General features: G+C 36.0%; 1 protein-coding gene across 1 annotated transcript; it reads left to right on the forward strand.

Moving 5' to 3' along the window:
* Positions 1-10,453: 10,453 nt before the first annotated feature.
* LOC137759026 (olfactory receptor 2G2-like) lies at positions 10,454-11,407 on the forward strand. Its single transcript, XM_068534947.1, has one exon. It carries the CDS (start codon positions 10,454-10,456, stop codon positions 11,405-11,407), a length of 954 nt encoding a protein of 317 aa, XP_068391048.1.
* The last annotated feature ends 374 nt before the right edge of the window (positions 11,408-11,781 follow it).

Consider the following 11,781-nt stretch of genomic DNA (forward strand, 5'->3'; position numbering starts at 1 on the left):
CTGACTTAAGGTTTGACTGTTGAGGCACCCATTTCAATGGCGAATCCACTTCAAAGATGGCAATCTCCAATGAACACACTGTCAGCCACTTGACTTGGTAAAGAGACAGGCAACCTCCACCCACTGAGGCTTCTTTGTTTTAGAGCTCTTGGTTCATTTTAATAACTGAGATTTTGGGTTGCTGGGTTTTGTTTTGTTTTTCTATTTTGGCCCTTTCTTTTTCTTTTTTTCTTTCTTTCTTTCTTTCTTTCTTTCTTTCTTTCTTTCTTTCTTTCTTTCAAGTATAGTTGATTTACAATGTCATGTTAGTTTCAGGTGTACGGCACAGTGATTCAGTTATACATATAATATATATGTATGTATGTATATATATATGTATGTGTGTGTGTATATAAATATATATATATATTCTTTTTCAGATTCTTTTCCCTTATAGGGTATTATAAAATATTGAGTATGTATAGTTCCTTGTGCTATATAGTAGTCCTTTTGGTTATCTATTTTATATATAGGAGTGTGTAAATGTTAATCGCATCCTCTTAATTTATCCCTCCCCTGCCTTCCTTTTTGGTAACCATAAATTTGCTTTCTATGTCTGTGGGTCTATTTCTGTTTTGTAAATAACTTCACTTGTATTTTTTTTTTTTCAGATTTCACATATAAGCAATATCATGTGATATTTGTCTTTCTCTGGCTTTTGGCACTTTAAATTCCTGCTCTTATATTTTAAGTTCACCAACAATGAATGAACCCAAGAAACCCTAGGTCGCCACCCATGATCCCAATAAAATCAGAACCCCAAGCCTGCTGCTCATCCCCTGCCCCCCCACCCCCGTGTAGCCCCAGGTGTGCTGTGTAATTTTTAAATCTTGTATGTAATAAAACTTTATTTTTCAAAGTCTCCTGATGGTTATTACTGAAGGGTGTTTTGTAAGTATAATGAGAATCACAATGGCTGGTCCAGCCACAATATTGATTATTGATAGTCTGAGACCAGCACAAAACAACTTAATAGGCAGGATATAGAATTTGGAGATTGTTGGTAAGCATGATCAGATTTAGATAATCAAGGAAAAATGGGGACTCTTCTATTTTGAATAACAATAAAGCAGCAATTAGTTTTCTACAGAACAACTGAAGTAGTATAAGAGTAGAAAAGAGAAATAAGAATAGAATTATTAATTTGTCTGCTCAAAAATGCAAAGTGGCATTTTACAATAGTGAGAACAGAGCAGCGCAATAATGCCTGACATCTGCTGTTCAATTGGAACTCGGTCTATAGCCACCTTGATATTGTGGGCCAATTACTTAGGAGATCTACTCATGAGGTTATTTTCCTGAATTACTGTAATTTCTCTGAATTCTCTGTAATTACCAAACATAGTATTTTTCTGTTGCCTCATGTAAGCATTATAAAAGGATAATCAGGATGAATTGAACTGGCAAATGTTTTGGAAAGTGCCATGGTAAGTTCCTGGTATCTTACTGCATAAACCTTTAAGTGGTAGAAATAAATTATGACCATAGGGCATCTTTTCATTTTTTCATGCTCTTTCAAGATCCAGGATCTTCTGTTATGGACATTTTAATGAGCAACACATTTTCCATAGAGGAAATATGGTAATTCTCTTACCCTTCTGGGGACATGCTGAGGCCACATCAACAAAGCCTTTTTTTGTTTGTTTCCTAGCATAAACCATCTCCTTACGGAGAAACTAAGTCACTGGGGTTTCTCCCTTTCAAGTTCAGTTTTTTTTTTTTCTTTTTTTTTGAAATTGGCCTCACTGGGGATAGCTCACTTTCTTCTGACACATTTCCATGCAAGCCCCAGCACCTAGTTTAGAAACCATTTACTTTTTCATCATTTGGAATGGGCATTTCCATGTTGTACCACAGACTGCATGAGCCAGGAGCAACATCTTTTTGAGCTGTTGCAGAGAGATTCAGCCCCCAGAGAAGTAGCTTTCTAGCCATTGTGATACTTCTTACTCATAACTGAGGGTCAAACTTCATTTGTGCAGCAAACTCCAAAGATAGTTTCAATATTCTTGCATACCCTTCCAGGTAGGGGAGAAAGAATAGGTATCATCTTTCTGGGCGTGCTGACATTAGTTTAGGTGGTAGTCACTGACAGGGCTTTACAACAACCTGAACAATTCCTTTTCTCAGAACGTCACATTTGGTTCCTAGCTTGCTCTTTCTTGAACAGCTCCCCTGGCTCTGGGACCTTAACTGGGAACACCTTTATATTTCCTCTCAAGACACAGGCACCTGGAGATGCTGTGGACAAGGAAGTAACTCCTGAAGCCAGAATGCATGTTCTTGGCCTGAAACAGGTACGTTGACAGGTGGCATCAGCTGCAGTCATCATAGTCTGGTTGTATGTTTTACTGCGTGTAGAGCAAACTATGAAATTAAAGAAACTCAGAATTGTGAAGTCTGTGAATTTCAAATAGTCTTTTCATGTTGTCTTTGACTATTTCAGAAACTTTTTTTCCTCATAAAATTGCCTTGAATTCCTCCTTCCTTCTTTCCTTCCCCTTTCCTTCCTCTCTTCCTTCTTTCTCTCTCTTTTTCATGCTCAGTATCACCTCTGTTCAAAGGCAGCAAAGAATGGGTTTAAATTGATCAGTCCTGACCTTTCTATATTCTTCAAAATAAAAAAAAAAAAACCTCCGACCCAAATATTTGTGCATTTGATACACATTTGTGAAGCATCTTGCCAAAGTCTAGAGAAAATCTCATTGACTTAAAAGGGAATTAAGTCAAGATATACATTATCTGCTCAACCAATTGATCTTACTTGCAACTACAAATAAATTTTCAGAAATTCACTTCTGAAAGATTAGCATGTGCCTCACTTCCCCACTTATCACTCTGCTGCCCCTTTATTTAATAACAATTTCAGTCTCTTAATCTGCTCTGGAGCTATGATTGACCCCATAGACAATTAAAATGCTTACTTTTCGTATCAGGATGCTGGCCCCTCTCATTGTACATCCCATAATCTCCTCTTTCTATTGAAAGGACATTTGAACTCAATTAAAAAAAAAAAAAAAGGTTTAGTTAGCGGACAATATTTGTGGCCTTTAGTCTAGAGTTATTTCTATTTTATTTGGATGAGAAAGTTGTGTTTCGTATATTTAAAAATAAACTTATTTTTGTGTTTTGTTGCTGGATTTTAGAAATAAAAAGAGTTTACCAAAACTGAGTAGAAGGTTGAATGATTCATAGCAACATTTGTATACTGGAAAGTATTTTAAGGAGAATAATAATTCATGGGCTCAACACTATGACAGAATTTGAACTCACACTCTATAATTACACAGTGAAATAATCGATGCCAGACTATTTTCAAAGAGAAAAAATTTCAGGGTTAGAGAAGAAGCACAATACGAGAGTTTACAACATGTGTTGACACAGGTGGTGTTTCTGGTGGGTGAACCAAGAGGAACAAATTGGGGATGTACACTAGAGCTGGAGTCTCAGGAACAGGCAAGGACTGAAGAGGTCCTTGAGGGAGGGATGAGCTCCAGGTGGGTGTGAGGTGCTGTGGGTATGTCCAGCACAAGCTGGGGGAGGGGCTTTATCAATGCTTATGTTACAGTCTGGACGGACACTGTGTGATATGAAAAATCCAGAAGTTTTCTATACTTTAAAGTAGATACCCTAGAGGTATACCCAAGACAACATGAATTATGAATATCTCGTTTCCTGAGGGTGGCGTGAATAATCAGTGTGATATGAAAACACCCTGTAGATGGTTGTGTAGGTAGATGGTTAGGCTGCAGGTGACAACACTGATTGGGTGACAATTCAAGACATCATTGATTATGAGTATCTCATTTTCTGAGAGTAGCACAGGTAATCAGTGGTCTTGAAATGTGGTAGGTGGCTGTTGGGACACAGAGAGCATTATCTTCAAGGATTTAGAGAACCCTATCTCTCTCGTGGGATGCCCCATGTCATGGAAGATTGGTTCAAAACAAAGGGACCAAAAGTGCCCATGTTAGGAGGTCTTTTCAGCTACCAAATCCAAAATTTAGCTTCATACAGTGATTTAAGGCCCATACCATAGTGTGTGGGGAGCCCAAGGGAGCCCAAGGAAGAGCACAGAAAGAAGAAGCATAATTGCAGGGGGCACAGTCAGCATTTGTGGGGAGCTGGAAGGGAAGTCAGGTTGAAACTTGGAAGATACTCCTTAGATACTGGTGGAAGTAACAATTATTAGTGCGATTCGTTCAGTCCCAATTAGACAACCTGATTCTTTCCACAATATCACTGTATATTTAAGGAAATGTGTCTTTGTTTACAAATATACTTCTACTTTAATTAAAAACTTTAATGATGGTATTTTGCACAACAGATGATTTACAGTTTTGTAATAAAGAGTACAAATTTTTACAATATAACCTCAATTTGCTGTTTTGTATGAAAACTTCTTTATGAAGTAAACTCTATTAAGGTGTTTCTGAAATAGTTCCAAAAATTATCCTATTTGTTAATTTTGTATTACTATCTTTGATATCCTGTTAGATTCTTTTCTATGCTTTTTAAGGCATGTCTCATTAATATCCAGGATTAATTTTGTTTATTTAAAATGTTATTTTAGTTTTTATAAAGTTTTATTTTCTGGTATTTTAATAACTTATTTACCTATTTTTTTCTTATTTTTATCTTGTTTATAAAGAGTGTTAAACTGTGAATAGTCTTATATTTTAATATTTAGGGTTTTAAAAACTGATACTTTTTTTTCATTTATTTTTTTGGCTGTGTTGGGTCTTCATTGCAGTGAGCAGGGGCTACTCTTCGTTGCGGTGTGTGGGCTTCTCATTGCAGTGGCTTCTCTTGTTATGAAGCATGGGCTCTAGGCACATGGGCTTCAGTAGCTGCAGCACGCAGGCTCGGTAGTTGTGGCTCAGGGCTCTAGGAGCGCGGGCTTCAGTAGTTGTGGCACACGGGCTTAGTTGCTCTGCAGCATGTGGGGTCTTTCCGTACCAGGGATCGAACCCATGTCCCCTGCACTGGCTGGTGGATTCTTAACCAGAGAAATCCCTAAAAAGATGATACATTTAATAATCTTCAATTGGAATTTTGGCATCTTGTTTGACCTAACTTCCTACTTATTAATTTCAGTTTTACAGTAATGAATGAGAGAATACAAAAAGTAAAATTTTTTGTTCTATACATAATCAAGATTCTCATTAAAGCTTAATACCTTGTCAGTGACATAAACTTTATATCACCAGTACGTTTGGTTTGTGTTTATTTTATGTTTGGAGCCTGAAAATCTAATAGTGGTATGTCTTCATTGTTGATTACATTACATATTTTCATAGAGCTACTGTAAGAATTATTACTTTAGCTTGAATATTTGCTTTCATAATGTTAAACTGTGAGCTTTTTTAAAAAAAATATTGTATTTCTTTATTTTATTTATTTTTTTGGCTGTGTCTGGTCTTAGTTGCAGTATGAGGGATCGGTCCATGGGCTCTTCATTGTGGCACTTAGGCTTCTCTCTAGTTGTGGCATGCAGGTTTTCTCTCTCTAGTTGTGACGCATGGGCTCCAGGGCACATGGGCTCTGTAGTTGTGGAATGCCGGCTTGGTTGCCCCATGGCATGTGGCATCTTAATTCCCTGACCAGGGATTGAACCTGCATCCCCTGCATTGGAAGGCAGATTCTTTACCACTGGACCACCAGGAAAGTCCCTAAACTGTGAGCTTTTGATGTCAAGAAAATTTACTGTGAGAAGTTTAGAATATTATGTTTTTGACTTTTTCATGTCATCTTTCTATCTTTCTTAATAATTTATTTTTTCCTTCCCATTGCATTCTATGCAAATTACTCAAACATATTCTTCATTCAACTTTTTTTCACTTCATAAATAGAATATAACTTAGGAAGTAACCATTATAAATTTTCTCAACATTTTTCACATGGTTCAGACAGTCCCTCTTTTAAAAACTACTGTTGATTTGAATCATTTGATTTAGTAGCTATAGGTTGTCTTAAATTCTTAGAGAGTGTGGAGGAATACTTTTTACTTCCCAAATATTTACATTGTTTCTTGGAGAAATTCTCCTTCAAGTATATGTTCTCCATCTAACTTTTGTTTCTTCGAGACCTTTCTTTTGTTGTTTTTCTTTGTCTTTGAGGTTTTTTTTTTTTTTTTTTTTTTTGCATTATAGATTTTGAAAAGTGTAAACCCTAGGTTCAGTGCTTTATGTTTTTTACATATTCATCATCTTTTGATGTAGACAGTGATCTAGGCTTGTCTTTTCCCAAATATAAAAGGATCATTTTGTCTTGTTTTTTCTGTCTTTTTTTCCCCCTCTGTGCTGTTTTAGTTGTATTGTTAGAATATAAGATGGAGAATTAAATGTTGGTAATTTAAAATTTGTGTTCTGTCCTTCAATCATTTGGTGGGAAAGTACAGAGGGCATCTGGAATGTTTACTCAGATAAAGTATTTTTAATCATTTCTTCCCTTAATGAAATCTCAGCTTTGGAACATGCCCAGCTCAACTTGACCTTTAGCCCTGTCACTTACTTATGAAAATAGTTAATCTTTCCAGCTATGGAGCCATCTCCTATATAGACTACATCTCCAGTATGATATTTTAGTTTTTATAGCCTGCTACACTTTTTACTTTGTTTGTCCAAGATGAGACATGTATAGAATGGTGCTTAGAGAAGAGGATTTCATACTCTGTTCATGTGATTTTGTTAAATTTCAACATATCAGGCACATGATATGCAGAATATGCAATATAGGCTTATAGGCATTCATAGTTTTAGAACTGCTCCTGTTTAGAATAGTATTCACTTTCTGTTTTCTGCTATTTGTGTTCAAGCTATTAGTTTTAAACAGAGAAGTGGAAATACTGCATTCACTGTCGGTATTTATGTCTTAAAAATGTTTTATAGAACTTATTTCAAACCTTTTTTGCTTAGTAATGTATGGTGTTCTTAATGAGCAATAAAGATATTTTGCTTGTTCAGAAAAATGTTGTTATTAAATGAGTCCAAGCTCAGTGATATCTATAAGTGGAATTAATTACTTTCTGTGAACTCAGCAATGCACCTTTGGGAGGTGACTGGACATAGCTGCTGTTCTCTGTAAGTCCACTTATGCATGTTTATTGTGAAGTTTTTAAAGATTCAGAATGAAAACAATGGTGAACTGAAGTAGTACTTGTTTACTACACAAATAAAAAGGCTGTGATTTGGGAGATTGCCAGTGAAGGGGTAGGTAGACATTTTGCAGGACACTGACCTGCAGTGACAAAGAAAGAACTAATAATAGTTACTACTGCATAGTATTTACTAAAAGTATATTTGAAAAGGAAATACTTGCTTTAGTAATACTCATAAAATATATGATGCTTCCTACTGGGAAAGAAAGGGGGAAAAAAAGACAAAACAATAATGAGGATATTGCAGAGTGTGTCCATTTTGTAATTACAAGACTGGGGTGGCGTTCATAAAAATCAAGAAGACGGCCATGTGTGGATGGCCTAGTTACCACATTACAAGTCTCCCTTCTCACATTCATGCTTTTGATAAAGCCACATTCAAATAGATGGCAGAGCCATATATGTTTGAGACATCTCTAATTTGGGGGAAGGTTGGTAAGTTCTGATCATTCATTTATTTGGTAGTGATATCTACCATCTACTAGTTGACTAGAGATATGTTAGTTTCTCTAGGGAAAAAGAAAGAGATATAATATGATGGATATGAGTGAACTGCTGAATAATTTTTGAGAAGCTACTTTGTGTTGACCACCCTAAGGGCTAGAGGCTGCAAAATCATATCTTATATGATTCTTGGCCTCATGAATCTCACAAGCTGTTGTGGATAGACACATGTACAACTTAGTCAAATGCAAAAATATATTAATCCATTAGCAAGGTTCCCAGATAATTAAGAAGAAAGATTTTTGGAGTGTATAGTAGTAAAATACTATTTTTATTGAGGGAAGTTTCTATGGTAATTGTGGGATAAAGGAATAACTAGCTTTTTAAAAAAATAATGAACCCATAATTACTAGCATCCTGAGTAGTATTGTTTCATAAGTCAGATACAATCCCCCATTAGAAATAAAACATCCCCTTAACGACTTGCTTTCAAAACAGGAATCACATTTTGCACCCACACTTTGAGGAGATGGCGAAAATGCAAATGATTACAGGAAAAAGAAATCTAAAATCATATGAATAGCATTTCATTTCCTAAAGATGGAGTCTTAAGGATCCTGGGTCTCTGAAAAAAAGGAACAAGCAATTAAAAAAAAAAAAAAAGCACACAAACACTAAGGGAAAGAAGAAGAAAGATAGGTAAGAGTATAGAATTAACTGGTTGGTCGTAAGAAATAGAGTCAAGTGTTGTCTTAAACACTTACTTAATATGTATGTACCTTTGACTGGGTCATAGAAGCTCTGAGGAGTAATTTTTAATTAATGCCAATCTCATCTGGTATATTGAAAAAATAGATAAACTTACAACTAATTTCCACTCTTTTGGGGTGATGAAAAATGTTCATATTCTCCCTGTATTGAAAATTGCTTAAATAAACCTCAGGGTTTTTTTCTCCATTTGAAATTAATTGAGTTTCCCCCTTCCTGTGACTAGAAAGATATTAATATAAAGGGGTAAATTTGGTGGAATGGAAATGATGGTAAAATTTATTTCCTACAACAGATGATGGTGCTTATTTTTTATAGCTTTATTGAGGTAGAACTGATATATAAATGCACAATTCATTTAATGTATACAATTTCATGAGTCTGGGCATATGCATGCACCCATAATACAATCACCACAATCTAGGTAATAAATTTATTCATCACCTCCAAAAGTCTCCTTGTCTTCTTTTGCTTTCTGTGTGTGTGGTAAGAACACTTAACAAAATTTACCCTTTTAATGAATTTTAAGTACACAATAATACTTTCAAATGTAAGCAATATGTCGGACAGAAGCTCTCTAGAATTTATCTTGCATAACTGCAATTTTATAACCATTGAACAACTCCCTGTTTCCCCCTCCTCCCTTCCTCTGGCCATCACCATTTTATTTTATGTTTCTATAAGTCTGACTATCTTACGTACTTCATATAAGAGAAGTGTTTGTCCTTTTGTGTCTGACCTATTTTACTTAGTATAATGTCCTCAAGGTACATCCATGTTGTTGCACATTGCAAGACTTGTTTCCTTTTTAAGGCTGAATAACAATTTCATCAATATTCTAATAATATTCCATTAACTAAGGTTAAATAATATACCGTGTCTTCTTTATTTATTCATCCAGAGATGAACACTAAGTTTGGCTATTGTGAATAATGCTGCAATGAACACAGGAATGAAGATTTCACTTCAAGATCCTGATTTCAATTCTTTTGGATGTATACCCAGATGTGGGATTGTTGGATCACATGATAGTTCTATTTTTAATATTTTGAGGAGCATTGGTTCTGTTTTTCATTTCCACTAAAGTTGTACAAGGATTCTAATTGCTCCATAACCTTTCCAACTTTTGTTGTCTTTTGTTTCTTGATAACAGCCATCCTAACAGGTATGAGGTGATATCTCATTGTGGGTTTGTTTGCATTACCCTGATGATAGTGATGTTGAACACTTTTTCATATGCCTATTGGACATTTGTATGTCTTGTTTGGAGAAATGTCTATTCAACTCCTTTGCCCACTTTTTAATTGGGTTGTCTTATTTGTTATTGTTGTTGTTGTTGACTTATTTGAATCCCTTACATATCTTGGATATTAACCGCTTACTGGATATATGATTTTATATATTTTCTCCAACTCCCTAGAGTTTTGCTTTTGTTGTCTCTGGTTTGGTCTATAACCATAAAATCATTGCCAAGACCAATGCCATGAAGCTTTTCCTCCATGTTTCTTCTAGGAGTTTTAGTTTCAGACTCTACATTTAAGTCTTTAATCCATTCTTAGTTGATTTATGTGTGTGGTGTAAGCTAGGGGTTCAATTTTATTCTTCTGCATGTGGATATTCAGTTTTCCCAACACTGTTTAATGAAGAGACTGCCTTTTCATCATTGTGTATTCTTGGTGCCTTTATGGAAGATCATTTGGCTGTATGAGTGCATTTATCTCTAGGCTTTCTATTCTGCTCCGTTGATCTACATGTCTATCTTTATGCCAGTACCATACTGTTTTAATTACTATAGCTTGATGATGGTTTTTTTAAAATCTGCTCTTTTCTATCTTGCAGAGCATCAGAAGACAACTATGACATTAAGAGAGCATGCACTGCATTTATTTAGAATGCACACAGTAGGAAAATAGATCTAAGTTACTAGATCTAAGCATTTAACATAGAATACTTTTGGGGGAGATGACATTGTCACTCATTTGACCTTATGTAATATGTCACCTTTCTCAGCTATGACTCAGCTTTCTGGAATATACTGTGCACATGGGGATGGTGAAGAGTACCAATGAGAGCAACATAACAGGTTTTATCCTGTTAGGGTTTTCTGATTATCCTCAGTTACAGAAGGTTCTATTTGTGGTCATCTTGATCTTGTATTTACTAACCATTTTGGGGAACACCACCATCATTCTGATATCTCGTCTGGAACCCAAGCTTCATACACCAATGTATTTCTTCCTTTCTCATCTCTCCTTCCTGGACCTCTGCTTTACCAGCAGTGTTATTCCACAGCTCCTAGTAAACTTGTGGGATCCCATGAAAACCATCACCTATGGTGGCTGTGTGGTTCAGCTCTATGTCTCTCTTGCCCTTGGATCTACTGAGTGTGTCCTACTGGCTCTGATGTCCTATGATCGTTATGTGGCCATCTGCCGTCCCCTCCACTACACTCTCTTAATGCATCCCCATTTCTGCATGACCCTGACATCTTTGGCGTGGCTTAGTGGGGTGACCACCACCCTGGTACAGTCCACTCTTACCCTGCAGCTACCGTTCTGTGGGCATCACCAAGTGGATCATTTTATCTGTGAGGTCCCTGTACTTATCAAGTTGGCTTGTGTGGACACAACTTTCAATGAGGCTGAGCTCTTTGTGGCTAGTATCCTCTTCCTTATAGTGCCTGTCTCCTTCATCCTGGTCTCCTATGGTTACATTGCCCAAGCAGTTTTGAAGATCAAATCAGCTACTGGAAGAAAGAAAGTGTTTGGGACCTGTTCCTCCCATGTGACGGTTGTCATCATTTTCTATGGAACCATCATGTTCATGTATCTGCAGTCAGCCAAGAGTACATACAAGGATCAGGGAAAGTTTGTCTCCCTCTTCTACACTGTGGTGACCCCCATGCTTAATCCTCTTATCTATACTCTGAGGAACAAAGAGGTTAAGGGGGCACTAAGGAAAGTTCTAGGGAAGATTCAGGTAGTAAATTTTACATGATTGTCAAAAAATTTTTAAAAGCACTACTGTGATAAACATCTCTTTTTTATGGTAAAAGAAACTGACATAACATCTTCTAATAGGAGCCTATTTGGTCATTTTTCTCCCATTTCCTTTTGATTAATTTCTTATACAACATTCTGTAATACACTGTGGAATATGTGTGTCTAGTCCCAACTTTACAATTACCCAATAGTAACACAATATAAATCCTTTAGTCAATGTCTTTTCTCCAAAATACATTATATATGCAGCATATGAGGCTTATTTTAATTAAATGTTTTACAAGATTAAGACAAACATGAAAATATTCAAGAAATATTTAAATCAATCCCCTTTTTTTTCATTTGTGAGTAACACATTTAGTCTCTCAG

Source organism: Eschrichtius robustus, chromosome 2 (genome assembly GCF_028021215.1).
Source record: "Eschrichtius robustus isolate mEscRob2 chromosome 2, mEscRob2.pri, whole genome shotgun sequence".
Lineage (NCBI taxonomy): Eukaryota > Metazoa > Chordata > Mammalia > Artiodactyla > Eschrichtiidae > Eschrichtius > Eschrichtius robustus.

What these genes read in the sequence shown, in the direction of transcription:
- LOC137759026 (XM_068534947.1), top strand. Translation starts at nt 10,454, where the DNA reads ATGGGGATGGTGAAGAGTACCAATGAGAGCAACATAACAGGTTTTATC.